Source organism: Amphiprion ocellaris, chromosome 18 (genome assembly GCF_022539595.1).
Source record: "Amphiprion ocellaris isolate individual 3 ecotype Okinawa chromosome 18, ASM2253959v1, whole genome shotgun sequence".
Taxonomy (NCBI): domain Eukaryota; kingdom Metazoa; phylum Chordata; class Actinopteri; family Pomacentridae; genus Amphiprion; species Amphiprion ocellaris.
Window position 1 is genome coordinate 221,082 of NC_072783.1, and position 15,784 is coordinate 236,865.

General features: G+C 39.4%; 2 protein-coding genes across 2 annotated transcripts; both read left to right on the forward strand.

The window, feature by feature from the left end:
• The first annotated feature begins 390 nt into the window (after positions 1–390).
• On the forward strand, positions 391–1,561 carry tbcc (tubulin folding cofactor C). The gene has a single exon (XM_023268569.3). The coding sequence runs from the start codon at positions 432–434 to the stop codon at positions 1,479–1,481; it is 1,050 nt and encodes a 349-aa protein (XP_023124337.1). The 5' UTR covers positions 391–431; the 3' UTR covers positions 1,482–1,561.
• A 143-nt stretch (positions 1,562–1,704) lies between these two features.
• prph2a (peripherin 2a (retinal degeneration, slow)) lies at positions 1,705–9,639 on the forward strand. Its single transcript, XM_023268570.3, has 3 exons — positions 1,705–4,345; positions 5,802–6,048; positions 8,339–9,639. Exons 1-3 carry the CDS (start codon positions 3,765–3,767, stop codon positions 8,543–8,545), a joined length of 1,035 nt encoding a protein of 344 aa, XP_023124338.1. The 5' UTR covers positions 1,705–3,764; the 3' UTR covers positions 8,546–9,639.
• The last annotated feature ends 6,145 nt before the right edge of the window (positions 9,640–15,784 follow it).

Sequence of the window (15,784 nt, forward strand, 5' to 3'; positions counted from 1 at the left end):
CTCTCTCTCTCTCTCTCTCTATATATATATATATATATATATAGATATAGATATAGATATAGATAGATATAGATATAGATATATAAAAATAACCTTTATGGTCTTGATCAACCGGAAAACAGGTATGTCGTATTTAGAGATGCTTTTAATATATAATTAGCTCACGTCATATATTTTGATTAAATATCTTGGTGTTTATTATTATTATTATTATTATTATTATTATTATTATTATTATTATTATTATTATTATTAATAATAATAATAATAATAATAATAATAATAATAATAATAATAATTTAAGGTCACTGTCCAGGAGTTTCTGTTGCACACTTCCGGTACAGCAGGTGGCGCTTCGCATCTGCAGCTTTAGTTTGTCACGAAGAAGAAACAGAGGCGTCATCACTTCCGCAACAACCGACAGCAACAACATGGAGGAAAGAAACGGGGTTATAGGAGAGACCGGGGTTACCGGAGAGACAGGGGTCACCGGAGGAAGCGGTGCCGCCAGGCTCCAGGAGCGGCTCCAGAAGCGGCACCAGGCGAGGATAGAAGACGCGGAGCGGAGGAGGGAGGCTAAGGAGAGCCGGTCTGTGGCCGAGGAGGAGGTCCAGTACTTCTCCAGAAGCTTCAGCAGGGAGCGGGCGGACATAGAGGAGCTGCTGGCTTCCTGCTGCGGAGCTGAACGTTCTCTAGTGACCCAGAACCTGGAGGAGGCCACGGATAGAACCACCCAGCTGCAGAAGTTCCTGAACGACAGTTTGATGTTTTTAACTCAGTATGAACTCAGACAAGCCCAGGCTGCTCTCCAGAAGCTCCAGACCTCCCTCACCGAGACCAGAGAAGGAGCTCTGCCCAAAAAGAAGTTCACCTTCAGAGCTCGCACTAAAGCAGCAGGTAAAGTCTCTGCTGCTGGAACACCTCCACCTGCTGCTGCCTCACCTGCAGATCCAGGTGTGATGGCGGTGGATGGAGCCTCTGAGCAGTGTGGCTTCTCCAACGTTAGAGATGAGCTTCTGATTAAGACAGCGGAGGAGATCCAGAAACAGGACGTGCTTCTGACCCACCTGTCTAACTGTCGGGTGCGTCTGATTGGCTCTCCTAGCACGCTGCACCTGAAGAACATCGACAGCTGTGAGATCCTATGTGGTCCGGTGTCCAGCTCCGTGTTCATCGATCAGTGCAGGAACAGCACGCTGGCCTTCCCCTGCCAGCAGCTGAGAACCCACAACACCTCCGACACCCAGGTGTACCTCCACGTCACCAGCCGGGCCATCATAGAGGACTGTTGGGGGCTGAGCTTCGCCCCGTTCTCCTGGTCCTACCCCACCCTGGAGGAGGACTTCGCCGTGTCTGGTTTAGACCGGCAGCGGAACAACTGGAGGGAGGTGGACGACTTCAACTGGCTCGCTGCAGGAACTCCTTCTCCCAACTGGACTGTTCTACCAGAGGCAGACAGAAAAACAAGCTGGGACTCCTAGAACTGAACCTTTAAAGCCCATATTTACCAGATTCACACGTCAAAGCGTCACATAAACTGATTAAAGCACGTGTTCACATACCTGATGTCCTTGTTGGTTTTATGAAGGGTTTTCAAAGGTAGAAGCTGTTCTAATCCTCCTGACTGCCTCTGAATAAATCACAGCTAGGTTGCAGTAAAGAAATTTAGTTTCTTAAATACAAATTTCAATGTCTTGTTTTCAGTTACTCTGATCTGCTATTATTAGAGAAAAATTGTTATAGAAATGAAGTTACTGTATAAAAAAAAAATACAATAAGAAACTCATTCCATCCATTATACCAGAAACTTTAAAGCTCTCCACAGAGGTCGGAAATCATTCTACATTATCGTACATTTATATAAAGAGTCCTGTGCTGCTGGAGAAAAGGAAGCTTTAAAAGCAGCCGTTGCTGAACTGAGATAAAAACAGACAACAAGAAATAAAGCTTTTACAGTCTGAAGAGTTTGTTTCTGATCTTTAATACAGATCTACTGCATCAAAAATTCTTAGGCCACTTTATTTAACCTGTAGAGAAATCAAAGTAGAAACTCAGACCATATTTCTTCCTTTATCAAGCTTCTGAGGCAAAAGTTACTCTAAATCCTGCTAATTTCCATTTAAAAGCAGCATCTGAACTTTTCTACAGTAAATACTGTATTAAAATATATGATAATGTAATTGTAAGCAGATATGTGTTCATATAACTGCTTCTGTAGGGCCTATAAGTTGAAGGCTGGTATTTAATCAAGGAATGAATGGCAATACGGTCAAATACATCCATAATAATATACTTAAAATGACCTCCTAGCTGCATTTAACTACATTATAGTGTGTTATGAATTATACTTCAGCTGTTTTTTCTGCTTATACATAATAAATGTAGGTACAGATCATGAAAAATTGACAGTTTGAAAAGACAAGACACAATCATATAAGACAATAGAAGATAATGTAGTAGCACTGATGGAAAAAAAGGATTTACCTTAGAAAGGAAGACTAAGTTGAATTTGGTATGTTAATGTGGCATCAAGGGGGGAAAAAATGACCTAATATACACTAAGAACTTCTTAATTTAATCTTGAAAATGTTGCTAACCAGATAACATTTGATGATTTAACACATAAATGCAGTTATAAAAATACAAACTCTCGATGCATGATGCACTGAAAAGTGCATAAGGAAGTCAACATTCTAATTGCATTTTGCAGACATTTGGCAACACTGCAGCTCTCGTGTCCAGCTGCAAGCACTGAGAAGCAGTTTAAGGATCTGGCACGTTTGCATCAGACACTGTGTTGATTAGAACTGCCAAGATAGCAAATGACATTAAGTGCATTACTGAGAGTGCTAAAGTTTATTAGTTTTCTGCAACTACTTCTGTCCATGTTAATCAGCCTTGTGTTTTATCTGCACTGTTAGTCTCAGTTTTGCTGTGATTTGTGCAGCCTAAATATAAATCAGTTCTTCCAATGTGCAGTTATATTGGAGTGGTTAATAGATGAGCCTTAAATTTATCCTCTTTTGTTTCTGTCAATGGGTTTCTGGTGCTTCATTACTCCAGCCTGTTTACTCCACTGTGGAGGCATCTGGTTAGTGTTGAGCTTGTGGACCCCACACCTGTGAATGGGTCTGCTACCTTAATTAGCTCCACTTTCATGTCCATGGCCTTGGTCAAGCCTCAGCTGCTGCAGCTCCCAGTGCGTTCCATCGAGGCGACTGTGACCACGTGAACACGCAAACCAATTATGGCCCCTGGCAGCAGCTTATTATCAGGCTCATCTTGTGTGGAGGGATTTCTGTAAATTGGATCAGGCCGCTTACTGGAGCTTAGCATGACGTACTGCAACTTTGAGTTTAATCATGAGGATCCTCGGCAATCCTCCACCTCTCCGAGAGAGCGGAACATCACCATCGGCCTCACCTGTGCTGCAGGGAAGCAAAACTGGTAAAAGTTTGGAGAAATAAAGCCTAGTGAACTTTGAAGTTTATGGTACAATGGAAGAAGTTAAACCTTTGAAGAAATAAGACTCCTATGCTACTCTGGGGTCTTCTTGAGGTCTTCATCTCTGCTGCTTTGCTGTGGGATGGATTACAGGCTGAGCTGATTCTCCTGTCCTGTTGGACCAGCCAGAGGAGACCTCGATAACAAAACAGACAAGGAGACTGGTACTGCAGGTTGGCAAGAATATCTGGACATATTGCAGTTCTACATCATCTTTCAACTCTCTTCTTCTCAGACAAGGACACCTCACAGATTGAACAATGGCTTTGATGTTGGTCAAGTTCGATCTGAAAAAGCGAGTGAAGCTCGCTCAGTCAGTCTGGTTCATGTACTGGTTTGCCGTACTGGCCGGTGTGCTGGTCTTTAGCATGGGCCTGTTCTTCAAGATCGAGCTGCGAAAGCGCTCAGAACTCATGGACAACAACGAGAGCCACTTCCTGCCCAACCTGCTCATACTTATGGGTCTAATAGCCTGCGGCATCAACGCCTTCGGAGGCAAAGTCTGCTACGATTCGCTGGACCCGACCAAGTTTGCAAAGTGGAAGCCCATGTTGAAGAGCTTCCTGGTGTTCTGCGTGGTGTTCAACGCCCTGCTGTTTGTCACAGCCCTGCTGTGCTTCCTGATGAGGATCCCCCTGCAGTTCACCCTGGCCGAGGGGCTGAGGAACGGCATGAAGTACTACAAAGACACGGACACGCCCGGACGCTGCTACATGAAGAGGACCCTGGACCTGATGCAGATGGAGTTTCGTTGCTGCGGAAATGACAACTACAGAGATTGGTTTGAGATCCAGTGGGTTAGCAACCGCTACCTAGACTTCAGCGCAAAGGAAGTCAAAGAGTAAGTTGGAAAAGATTGAATGATAACTTGTAAAAGTTTGAGGTCATCAGTGTGTGATGTGACAGTAAAGTAGGTCCCCTTAGTTTATGAGTGAGGATGGTAAGCTGGATGTTGCTGAGGTAGGGGGGCTTAAAAGGTTGTGTAATGCAAAGTTGAGTTCAGTATAAGTGGATTTCAGGGGAAGGTGGGTCACGGTGGGTGTATTATTCACTTTTGTTCACGAAGGATTACTATCCCAGGTAGTACTAGGGATGTGTCACTCGGAAAAAGTTACTAGGCAGTTTTATGGATGAAGTCAAGAGGAGGGGCTTTGGTAATTAGCAACAGGAAAAGTTACAGTTGAAAAGATGCATTCAAAAGGGCATGAGCAGGATTAAATATAATGTTCCAGATCAGAGTTATTGTAGCTTCTTTGTATTAACTTGTGTGTCTGCAGCGATTTTTGATCAACAAGTTCCTCTTAACTTTGTGTAAACAATTGTGAAGCAATCAGTGTTTAATCTCTGGGATCAGTGTTCCACGTCCTTGAAGAATCAGTGTCCTGTCCAATCAGCAGAGGACTTGGCAACCCACCAGAAACAACACCGGCCAATTAAACCATTTCTAGAGATTTTAAATAAGAAGAACAGACTTTATACCAAAAACACAGAAGAATAACTCCCTTATTGTTGTGTTCTCCTGGTGATGAATCTAAATTGTTGTGATGGCGTTACAGACGTCTCTTTGGCTCGCAACCCCAAACATCATCTTCAGGACCAACTTTCTAATAGGTTTGATTTGATTTCAGAACTTTCTGAAATGGTCTTTCCTGCTTGTTGTGTAGTTTTGTGCTATCTGGGGCGTTATTTTGGGCTTCAGACATGACCAATGCACTCTGACCCTTTGTTCTTTGTGATCCGATCACACTTGTCTTTCCACTGACCTACAACTATCAATCACAGTTCAGATTTGCTCCTCAAATCAAGCGTTGGCCCAAATGTGCAAATGTGGGTTCCCAGCTTACTTGTTTAGACTCTTCATATGTAGATCTGCAAAAGAAAGACATTATTAATAATCAGAATCAATAGTGCTTCTCTGGTGTCTTTAAACAAACAGTAAGATGTGATGATGTTTCTTAAATGACTGATGACTGATGATGTACATCAGTGGTTTTTGTGAGGTTTGTGAAGATTATTTTCTTTGATTTATTCTTATGTATTGGACTACATAGTACTGGATCACAATTTACCAGAACCTCAAAAGATTGCATTTAGTCACAAAAATATTAAGTAAGACATCGCACGCTATGCTTATTTCTGGGAGATAATTCTAACCTTGACTTGCTATTTATACCTCCAGTAATTTTAGCCCCCCCACACTGCAAATATAGAATTTGTACTTCTTGACCTTTAATCCCATCCCACCTCCAACCCATCATAACGTGACATTGACATGATTCTTTGCTTCATCCTCTTAGCCGCATCGGTAGTAACGTGGACGGCCAGTATCTGATGGATGGAGTCCCGTTCAGCTGCTGTAACCCCAGCTCCCCCAGACCCTGCATCCAGCTCCAGATGACCAACAACTCTGCCCACTACAGCTACGACCACTACACCGAGGAGCTGAATGTGTGGAAGCGTGGCTGCCGCGATGCCCTGCTGTCCTACTATGGAGGCATGATGAACACCATCGGAGCCCTGGTCATACTGGTCATCATGCTGGAGGTCAGGACCAACCACAGAGGCACTGACACCACCGTTCACGCCAATGTCATGATGTTCCACCTCACTTCATGTAGTTTAAAAAGATCAAATTTCATATAATACCTACACCCACCACACTTGGGACAGTCCCATCTACTGCATGGGAGATGAATCGAGTTTAAATCTCACATTTGAAGTGCAGTATGAGGTCTTTAAAGCATACTGAGGACTAAAAAACACCCACTAGTGCTTGAAAGTTGTTCAAAACTGCGTTTTAGCCTATTTCCCATGTCAGACAAGTGAGATTTATGAAAGTCTGAAGTGTTTTTAACCAGTATTAGTTTTTTTTAAAGAAGAGAAGACTTCATGAATGAAGACAAACTGGTTTTAAATGCTTGTCTGGTTAACTTCCAATACCTGTCGCTGAACTTTTCTACAGAAACCAGACAATCTGAAACAGACCTAGCAGTTAGCAATCATTTTACGAACAACATGTCATTGAAGAAGTGGTCAAAAATGCACAAATGTGTGTCATTTTCATATGAGATATCTTCTTTACAGTCAGATTTGCACATTTCACTTGTATAAGCTAAATACTGGACCATGATTGCAGCAAACTAACTTTAATGTCATAAAATCATGACAAACAGCCAGATTTCAGGTATCAACAGAGAAAGTTTCCTCCTACAGTAAATGAAATGTTGAACACATATCAGTCTGCACAACGAAGGTCAAACATCCAGATGAAGCAACAATAAGTGCACGTGTGAGTGTGACAGTCGGGTCTTCAGTTGTTTAGGGAGGACTCCATAAAGTGTCTGAAAGTCGGTGAGAGTTCTGATGAGCTAATTGTAAGAAGTCAGGTGTATAAACATGCAAAGCGTTGACCCAGTTGGCATTTCTGTCATCTTCTCCTCGTCTTCCCTTCAACAATCCACCCCCGCATTTAGTGATATCCACTTACTGCATCTCCTGCCCAAACAGCTCGATCCTCTTTACCTAACTTTTGTACCTGCTGGCCGACTGTTGGGTTACTTGGCACCACCTTTGGCACGTATGGGTGTGGAGCTTACCTCTATCTCACCTGCTACTTGCTACCCAAAGGGTAATCCTGAAGCAGCCACATGGCATCGTCTTTCTCCTCTAGAACATCTGTTGTTGTGGTAAAGTATTTGCTCGCTGTCACACAGACCAGACTGAAAGATAAATCCTTAAAGTTAGTGATGAAGGAGATGGTAAGTAGAGCGATTTAGATAGTCCCTTCGTCCCAGAAATGTGGAAGACAAACCCTTGGTGTAAAAACATGGATTGAGGTGATACATGGAAGCAGATCAGACGTCCAGTTGGAGGAATCCCAGATTTCAGAGGAGTTACACAAGCGTCTCTATGGTGACACCAATAGTGGGCTCAGAGATGGAGTCATCGGTTAATCTGACAGCACAGACCCACTTCCTGGGACCTGATCCTCTGATCTCATATCTCCATTTAAAGGACCTGATTTGTTCACTTTCCTAATGAGAGAATCTGTGGATTACTTTGAGGATTTAGGAAATATGTATTTGTTATAAATCCAATCAATAAAACATACCCTCCAGTAATATTCTCACTTTCACAACAGAGACGTGTTCAAACTGATCTCTATCATCTCATCACATTTCACTAATAAGAAATGAAGAAAAAAAATCATGTAAGCTATTGAAAGATATCCAAAATAGATCTGCAACTAACAGTTATTCTTATTACTGATGAATTAGTCATTTCATTTCTCCATTTTATCAATCAAACCTTTATTAGTCATTGCACACTTTCATATACAATGAAATTTCATTTGAGCTGCCCTGCCAATGACAGCTCCGGCTGTTTTCAATTTAAAAGCTCAAAAATATTTAATTTTCCACCAGCTATTTCTCACACTGACGAACTGGACCCATAAAATGTTCAACATTTCACTTGATTAATTCAATTAATCAATTAATCTACAAAATTATTGCTATTTTCGCTACTCTAATTCAAAACTTCGATCACTTATAAAGATGATAATGTAGATTTTTATCTGCTTGGCCTTTACGACTCTTCATAATCCTTAACTCATGCAACGTGGTGAATTTTAATGCTGTCTAGTGAGTTCCTTCACTCTGGTGGCATTTGGGGCTCAGTTAATTCATTTTGTTGTCCCACTACAGCATAAGAAATGAATAATTTAGAGAGCCCTGGAGCTGTGTTCTTATATGTCTATGTGGTCTGGTTACAAACAGAACATATTTCTCATGAGAGAGCTTCATCTGATGTGCTTTCCTGTCCCTTTCTGCAGATCGCTGTGACTGTCGGCATGCAGTACGTCAACAGCTCCCTGTCCACCCTGGCCAACCCTGAGGACCCCGAGAGCGAGAGCGAGGGCTGGATCTTGGAGAAGACGGTGAAGGAGACGTTCACCGACATCATGGACAAAATGAAGGCCATGGGCAAAGGAGGAAAAGTGGAGGAGGGGGGCGAGGCAGCGGTGGCAACGGTGAGCTGAGCTGAACCCAAACCTGCAAAAACTGACACCGCTCCACCTCACGAGGAGAAAAAAGGACTTATGAGAGTACTACACTTTTGTACCAACCTTTATTTTGTAGACCTACTCACATATTTGAACTCCTTTTAAATGGACTCATTACCAACGGACTCCTTGAATCAATAATACTGCAGATTCACACATAGAGAAATTCAGTAGCATGAGTAATGGTTTTTAATTCCCCCAATGAAACTAATCCATCTCAAACTCCAAGTTAGCTTCAAGGCATATTTTCAAAGATATTTGCTATTTGGATTTCTGACATTCAGTGGATTTCAATCCTTTTTTCCCTCCCAAAAAAAAAGAAAAGTCAAGTCAGTGTGCGCTCTATTGATAAATGTCATTTATTTTGCAATCACAAGTAAGTTCGTAAGTTTTCCTTTGTATTGCCGTCACATAGTTTGGCGGGGATGGTGGTTGCTATGCAACCCCCCCTCTTAGGGAAGCCTAAGGTGCAGATGGAGGATATTTACCACCCACGAGACACAGTGTTTTATTTTTGACCCGTCTATAGTGCTTTGGCTCGTAGCTGATACTGTATATAGACAAAGCAAACAAATTAAACCTCCCCAGCTCAGCTCTTTTTATACTTCAGTCCACCTTTGAAGACTGGTTAAGCTCCTGAGATGGAGTAAAAATCTGAATTGAATGAATCAGCATGAATTATGCATGAATGTTGCAGCACATGGTTGAAGAGTGATTCATGGGAAGCAGGAGGAGCGCCTCAGAGAAGCACGGAGGACGGCAGATATGGCAGCTAAATCTTGGCTCCTGACCCCTGTACTGTAATCTGAAATCCTCTTTGGTGTTTCCCATGTGCATTCAGTATCTGTTTGTTGTATGTATGTATATTCTAACAGCTGGTGGGTCTTTGTACATAGTGTAGAAACGATGACAAAAACATTTAACTTTTTTAAAATAATGTAATTAAGATAAATCTTTTATTTAAATCCATGTAAAGTTTTTTTTCCAAATGTTTTTTGGGGATTTGTGTGTCTGTGTAGAAAAGAAATTTTGCTGGTTGTATACATGAATAAAGGATTTTAGAGATGTGATCCAAGCGTGAAACGGTAACGTTGTGTTTTCTCGACCTTGAGTCGCACAGACCAGAGATCAAGAAGCAAGGTCTGCTGCTGAGTTCCTGATTAAGTCAATAGGATAAGGGCTATTATGGCATTACTGCTTTCACATGGGCATGGGATGACTCTTCACATGTCTGATGGAAGGACAGGAGTGCATGTGTGAGGAGGACGGTTTAACACTAACAATTTAATGGATGCACTTGTGTTTGCAAATAACTTTTCTGAGGAAACTAAACTCTGGAGTTTTATTGGTATCGTGCATTTTTGTGCCTCAGAATGAGCTTCGACTTCAGAGGATGCAAGAAACAAATCCTTTGATCCCTTCAGCCCATATTATATTGATAAATAATAACTATTCAGGTTCTGTTGATCCACTAATAACACTGCATCTGAACTGAGATCCCCACATTCTGCAAACAGCAGCCTGAGGCATGAGAAGCCAAGATATCAAAGCCAGCGTGGCTTAGCAATAGCAGGAACAGCAAAGAGGCCAACTCTTCGTGGTATTTTTGTTGGACCAAAGCACATAACCAGAGCTGAGTAGATAAGAAGCCTAATCAGCTTTAGATTAGCATGAGCCCCTCAACCAGGTGAGCAGGTGATGTCCTGCAGCAGGATTCACGTCATGGAGACGGAGCCGCCGGGAGACAAACAAGAGAAAGTGAACATCAGAGCAGAATCAAAGTAAAATAAAACACATCAATGTGGGCATTTTTTTCACAATGATACAGTAAAAATGCACCAGTAGTTGTGGATAAAGAGTTCAGATCCTTTACCACAGAAAAAGTGAAAGTTCTCCAACATGCTGCATTTAAAAAGTAAAAGCTATGAATAAAATGTGCTTAAAGAACCAAGTAAAAATGGTCCAAATGGAGCAGATGTGACTAATAAGTAATAAATGTTATGGATGATTTTACAAGCAAACAACATTTTAAAGTTTTAGCTGTTTAAGAAGAACTTTCCTATTTTTTACATCAATATTTTACATGAACTCCACCGTTCAAAAGTCTGGAGTCACTTAGAAATGTCCTTATTGTTGAAAGCACAGCAGTTTTTTCCAATGAAGACGACATTAAATGAATGATAAATCCAGTGTAGACATTGTTAATGTGGTAAATGACTATTGTAGCTGGAAACAGCTGATTTTTAATGGAATATCTCCATAGGGGTACAGAGGAACATTTCCAGCAACCATCACTCCTGTGTTCTAATGCTACATTGTGTTAGTTAATGGTGTTGAAAGGCTCATTGATGATTAGAAAATCCTTGTGCAGTTATTTTAGCACATGGAGAAAAGTGGGAGTCTTACTGGAAAACATGGAATTGTCTGGGTGAGCTCAGACTTTTGAACGGTAGTCAATTTAAGTAGTTGGATCTAGAGCAGTGCCTCAGATTTTTCAAGTAAATATTTATTTTTTCTTGAATATTTAATGTTTTAAAAGTTGAAAGAAGCATTCAGACATTAAAAAAGTATTAAAGTACAAGTAAAGCATTCAACATTCAACTTGTGCTAAATGGCTCCTATTGGTGCTGTTTTACTACATTATTTTACTACATTATTGGATTTATGTGTTAATGTATAAACTGTGCTGTAGTTTGTAGTCATGGAGATGAATTTTATTCATTTTTATTCTGTGGACTTTATCTGATGAATATGCATCATGTCTGCACCATGAAAAGCTGAATAGCTGTTTAATCATTTTCATTTAAAAGAAATAGAAGATAGAATTAATATGATCATATTCTAGTAAAGCAAAAGTACCTGAAACTGTATTTAAGTCTAGTTCTCCTTCAGTTTGGCTGCTGGTAGTTGTAGTTTCCTTTAAATGTCAAGTTTCTACTCCTATTGCATAACTAACCAGCATATCTGTCAGCAGTGAACGTAGGTTCACTAGGCAGCAACACATCTGCAGAAACATGTGATTAACTGAGTGATTTTCCATTTTGTTTTCAGTCAGCAGGAAGTCTGTCCTCATTCCTACAGAGACAACTTCTAAAGTTAAGACAAAATAAGCTGCGACATCATCAAGAGTCTTCAGTCTGTATTCTGCTGCTCTCTGTTGGTGGCTGCAGGTTACAGTCTCACATAAAACCACACTGACTCATTATTGAAAAAACAACAATAATCTCATATTTAGTCAGTTTTCCAGATGATTTAGTTTCACTTCTGTGACTGTATAATCTGTAATTTCACCAAACCTTCAGCTGTCTTTCCAACTTTTACAGTATGCTTCTTTAAATGTCATTTATTTGGACTCTAAATATCTTCCAGACGTCCTCAGTGGTAAATTTGGTGGTTTGGATCAGTTACATGTTATGTGAACTACTGACTCGCTCTGAACAGCTTCAGTTACATGAAAAGTCCACAAGGCGGCGTCTTTCCATCAGTGATAATGTCAACGGGAGTGGCCTTCACATAGCTGGAAAACTTTAGAGGACAGAAAATGTTTTACTTTAGCCTAATTACAATGTAGAAAGTAAGGTATCTTCAAGATAAATATGTAAATACACAAATAAAATCCATTTTATCAGTTTGACTTGAGACAGTTCAACAGCAGAATCATCCCCACAGACATCTTAGAGAAAACTAAGTGATAAAAACTGGAAATAATGATCATTTTTGTAAACAACTGCTGTCTTGATTACCTCTCTGATTCATTATGTAGCAAATAAAACATCAGAAAAGCTTGATTTAGTTGCTATGTGCAACCAATTTCCACAAATCTAACTAGATTTGATTGAGAATGATGCAACACATTGATGATACTGTCATTATTTCTCTGTCTCCTCTTGTTGAAAAACCCAAACAAATCAAGAAATGTCACTAAACATGGTCACTAAATATGAAATAGTAACCATGAGAACTGTGAATGACTGAAACACTTCATCAACATCAGAAGAATTTAGTCCAGAAGATGATGGAAAACAGTGAAAAATGACCTGTGACAGTTATTTCAGTTAATCTAATGCACATCCTTAGTTCACTGGCTGAGTGTTTGGTCTATAGAAGGTCAGAAAACTTTTCATTCCAGTTTCCAATAATCCACGATAACATCTTTAGGCGTTTTTTTTCTGTCAGTCAGTCCAAACTCCAGTGTAATCGTGTTTATAGGAAAACAGAGAAAAGCAGCGAATCTTCACATTGGAGGAACTGAGACCAAAGAAAAGTCCTCATTTTATGCTTCAGCCATTGATTTTGAGGAAAACTGCTGATGATTAGTCTTGTTTTGATCAATTAAGCCTCTAAATGAGTAGTTTTAAGAGCCCAGAGTGACAAATCCGATTATTTATTGAATGGAAACACCAAAACACATTCTGTTATAAAAAATAAATAAAGTGGATTCACTGCATGTTGGATCTCTTTGCTTGAGAAATAGCTTTAATTAAACAAATATTAAAATTATACACAGATTAACTTCATTTCTGTCTGGTCATACAGGAGATTGATTTTAAAAATGAATAAATAAAACAGCAGTACATCCAGAATGTGAGCAACAAGCCGATGCAGAGCTTGAATTATGCATTGGGGAGCGACTCCTGATGAATATGCATCGTTTTGAGTTGTTTTAATTCATAATTTAAGGCGGTAATGAACGTGTTCCAGGGGCGACACGTCTCTAATATTAAAACCTGCTTGACCTTGAAGGGTTGGGAGGCAAAAGTCAGGGACGATCACATCTCACTTTACACTCCACTACGGCCTGAATAAATATGGCAGACGGAAAGAGCAGCAGCGGAGACAGAGGGAGGCTGGTAGATGTGGAGCTCAGAGGGCCTTTGTTGGAGCTATGAGAGGACAATGCTCTGCCCCCGCCCTGAATACTCGCCATACCAGCTGACCAGCCATTACTGCTGTCCCTTTACAACACACACACACACACACACACACACACACACACACACACACAATCATAAGTTTCAGTCTTTCAAGACAAAAACTTTGTGCACAGCCGTGGACGGAGGAGTGAAACCAGGTGGAGGGTTCGGGTTAGCAGACAGAGGAGGCTGAAGCAGAGGCATGCATGGACACACATACTGTCTCCTCTGTGTGTGTGTGTGTGTGTGTGTGTGTGTGTGTGTGTGCGTGTGCGTGCACATGTGTGTGATTTACAGCAAGTTAAGTTTAGACCCTCGCACCTATCTGTTCCCTCTGCAATAACATTTCTCCTCCCAGAGCCACCCAGAGAGAACAAATGCTGCCCTCCACCCTTCACGCCGTCTTATTATTCCAGGATTCCTCAACAACAGTCCTCAAAGTGGAAGCAGTAAGGGTTAGGGGTTGGAAAAGAAGAAGAAGAAGGATTCAAATCAGCTGCTAGAGTAAAAAAAAAAAAAAATAGCTGCTTCCAAATTTACACTCAGTTTTATCAGCAAAAAGCAGCAGAAGTCCTGTCAGGATGCATCATTTTCATTGGTGAGGAGGTTTATTTGAGTGTTATTTTACATCTAAAAACATATAATAAGCCTATAGAATGCATTGTTTTACATTAAACCAACTCTTGACCTGTGATCTCTGAGAACAAAACAATCCTTCATCACGTTTCTCATCTTTAATTTCCTCTCAAGGATCATTAAAATATTTCTGATTCTGATCCTGAATTCATCTCAACAGCTATAGGAGCCGCAAAGACCTAAAATGCAGTTGAAATCAATGTTTCTCAGCAGATTTCTGGAGTACTGAAGGAAAAATGGAACACTGGTGAATTCACAGACTAGAATTGTACTAATATTTCATGTTTCAACACTATTATGTGTCCATCAGAGTCCCTGTCTGTGAAATTACAAAACACTTCTGGATAAAAGTTGGTCAGTTGGTTCAATGTTTGTCTTTCCTGCAACCTGAGTCATCTCATGACCTCTTAAATTGAATTAATTGGACAAAAGCTGTTTACTCGTTGTTGTGTGAGGATTAAAGATGAAATAAGGACAAAGTCAATCACTTATCAGTCAGAAGGAGCATTTACAACAGAAAAAGAACCTTTATTTGTGATATTCTAGGACTAATTCAATGATGTTCATGTTAATGTATCTTTAAAGAGACTGCCTTTAATTGGTTGGTTATATTTGATAAAGTCTGGTTTAAACTGCAAATACTTTTTTATTCTGCATGTTTTCCCATTTTTTAAACTCTGTGCTTTACCAATATTAATGCTGTTATATTGAAAAGTGCAGTCGTTCATCAGTCATCGAGGAATTTACAGCAGAAAAAATACTTTTATCTGGGGTATTTTATGACTGATTTTATGTTTTTTGTGTTTTACTGCAACCAGCTCCCTAAATGTAAAAATTTTTAAATAAAAATTCAAGATTTAAAAGTTTTATTTGTCAAATTTTCATTCAGTTTGTGCAGTAAAATGACAGTAAGATGTTATAGAAAAACATGATTTAAAAATAAGAGAAAAACAGAAGAACATTAACCTTTAATTTATCTGATAAAGTACAGTCCATTATTTTTATTCTGTACTTTAATTCACTTTTTAAATATTCATTTTATACTTATTTTTTCTCATCTTTTGTCTTTTTCTGCTGTTTTGTTTAATTAATTTTAATTATTTTTGTAAAGTTTGCCTGAACTTTATTCAACTTGTCTGTACTGTTTTCCTTTAAAATGACCTTAAATTAATTTATTTCATTTTATTCTGCTGTATTCAATGATTTATCTTTATGTACATTTACATATAAAGCACTTTGAATAACCTCTGAGTAAATAAATAAAGTGATAAAGTGCTTTACAATAAAATCAGTTTGTGTACATTTTATTAAAGTTTTATGTATTGGTTTTAATTTTACTCTGCTGTATTCTATATTGTATTTTTCTTATCTTTAATCTTTTTCTGCTATTTTATCCAATTAGTTTTTATTGTTTATGTGAAAAAAAATCCTGCATTGATTCAACTTGTCTGTACTATTTTTAAAAGAAAATAATTGAATTAATTTAACTTTACACTGCTGTATTTTGTCTTTTCTGTAGCCTTTATCACAGCATCTTAACTTTTTAAAAACCTTTATCTTCTGTATGTTTTTATTTTTCATATATTTTGTTGTTTTCTGCTGTTTTATTATTTTAACTGAATTTATTTAATTTTTCTCTGCTGTATTTTGTGTTTTTCACCTTTTC

What these genes read in the sequence shown, in the direction of transcription:
- tbcc (XM_023268569.3), top strand. Translation starts at nt 432, where the DNA reads ATGGAGGAAAGAAACGGGGTTATAGGAGAGACCGGGGTTACCGGAGAG.
- prph2a (XM_023268570.3), top strand. Translation starts at nt 3,765, where the DNA reads ATGGCTTTGATGTTGGTCAAGTTCGATCTGAAAAAGCGAGTGAAGCTC. An exon ending in AGCGCAAAGGAAGTCAAAGA is followed by an intron (nt 4,346 to 5,801) that starts GTAAGTTGGAAA and finishes TCATCCTCTTAG; the next exon opens with CCGCATCGGTAGTAACGTGG. An exon ending in TACTGGTCATCATGCTGGAG is followed by an intron (nt 6,049 to 8,338) that starts GTCAGGACCAAC and finishes CCCTTTCTGCAG; the next exon opens with ATCGCTGTGACTGTCGGCAT.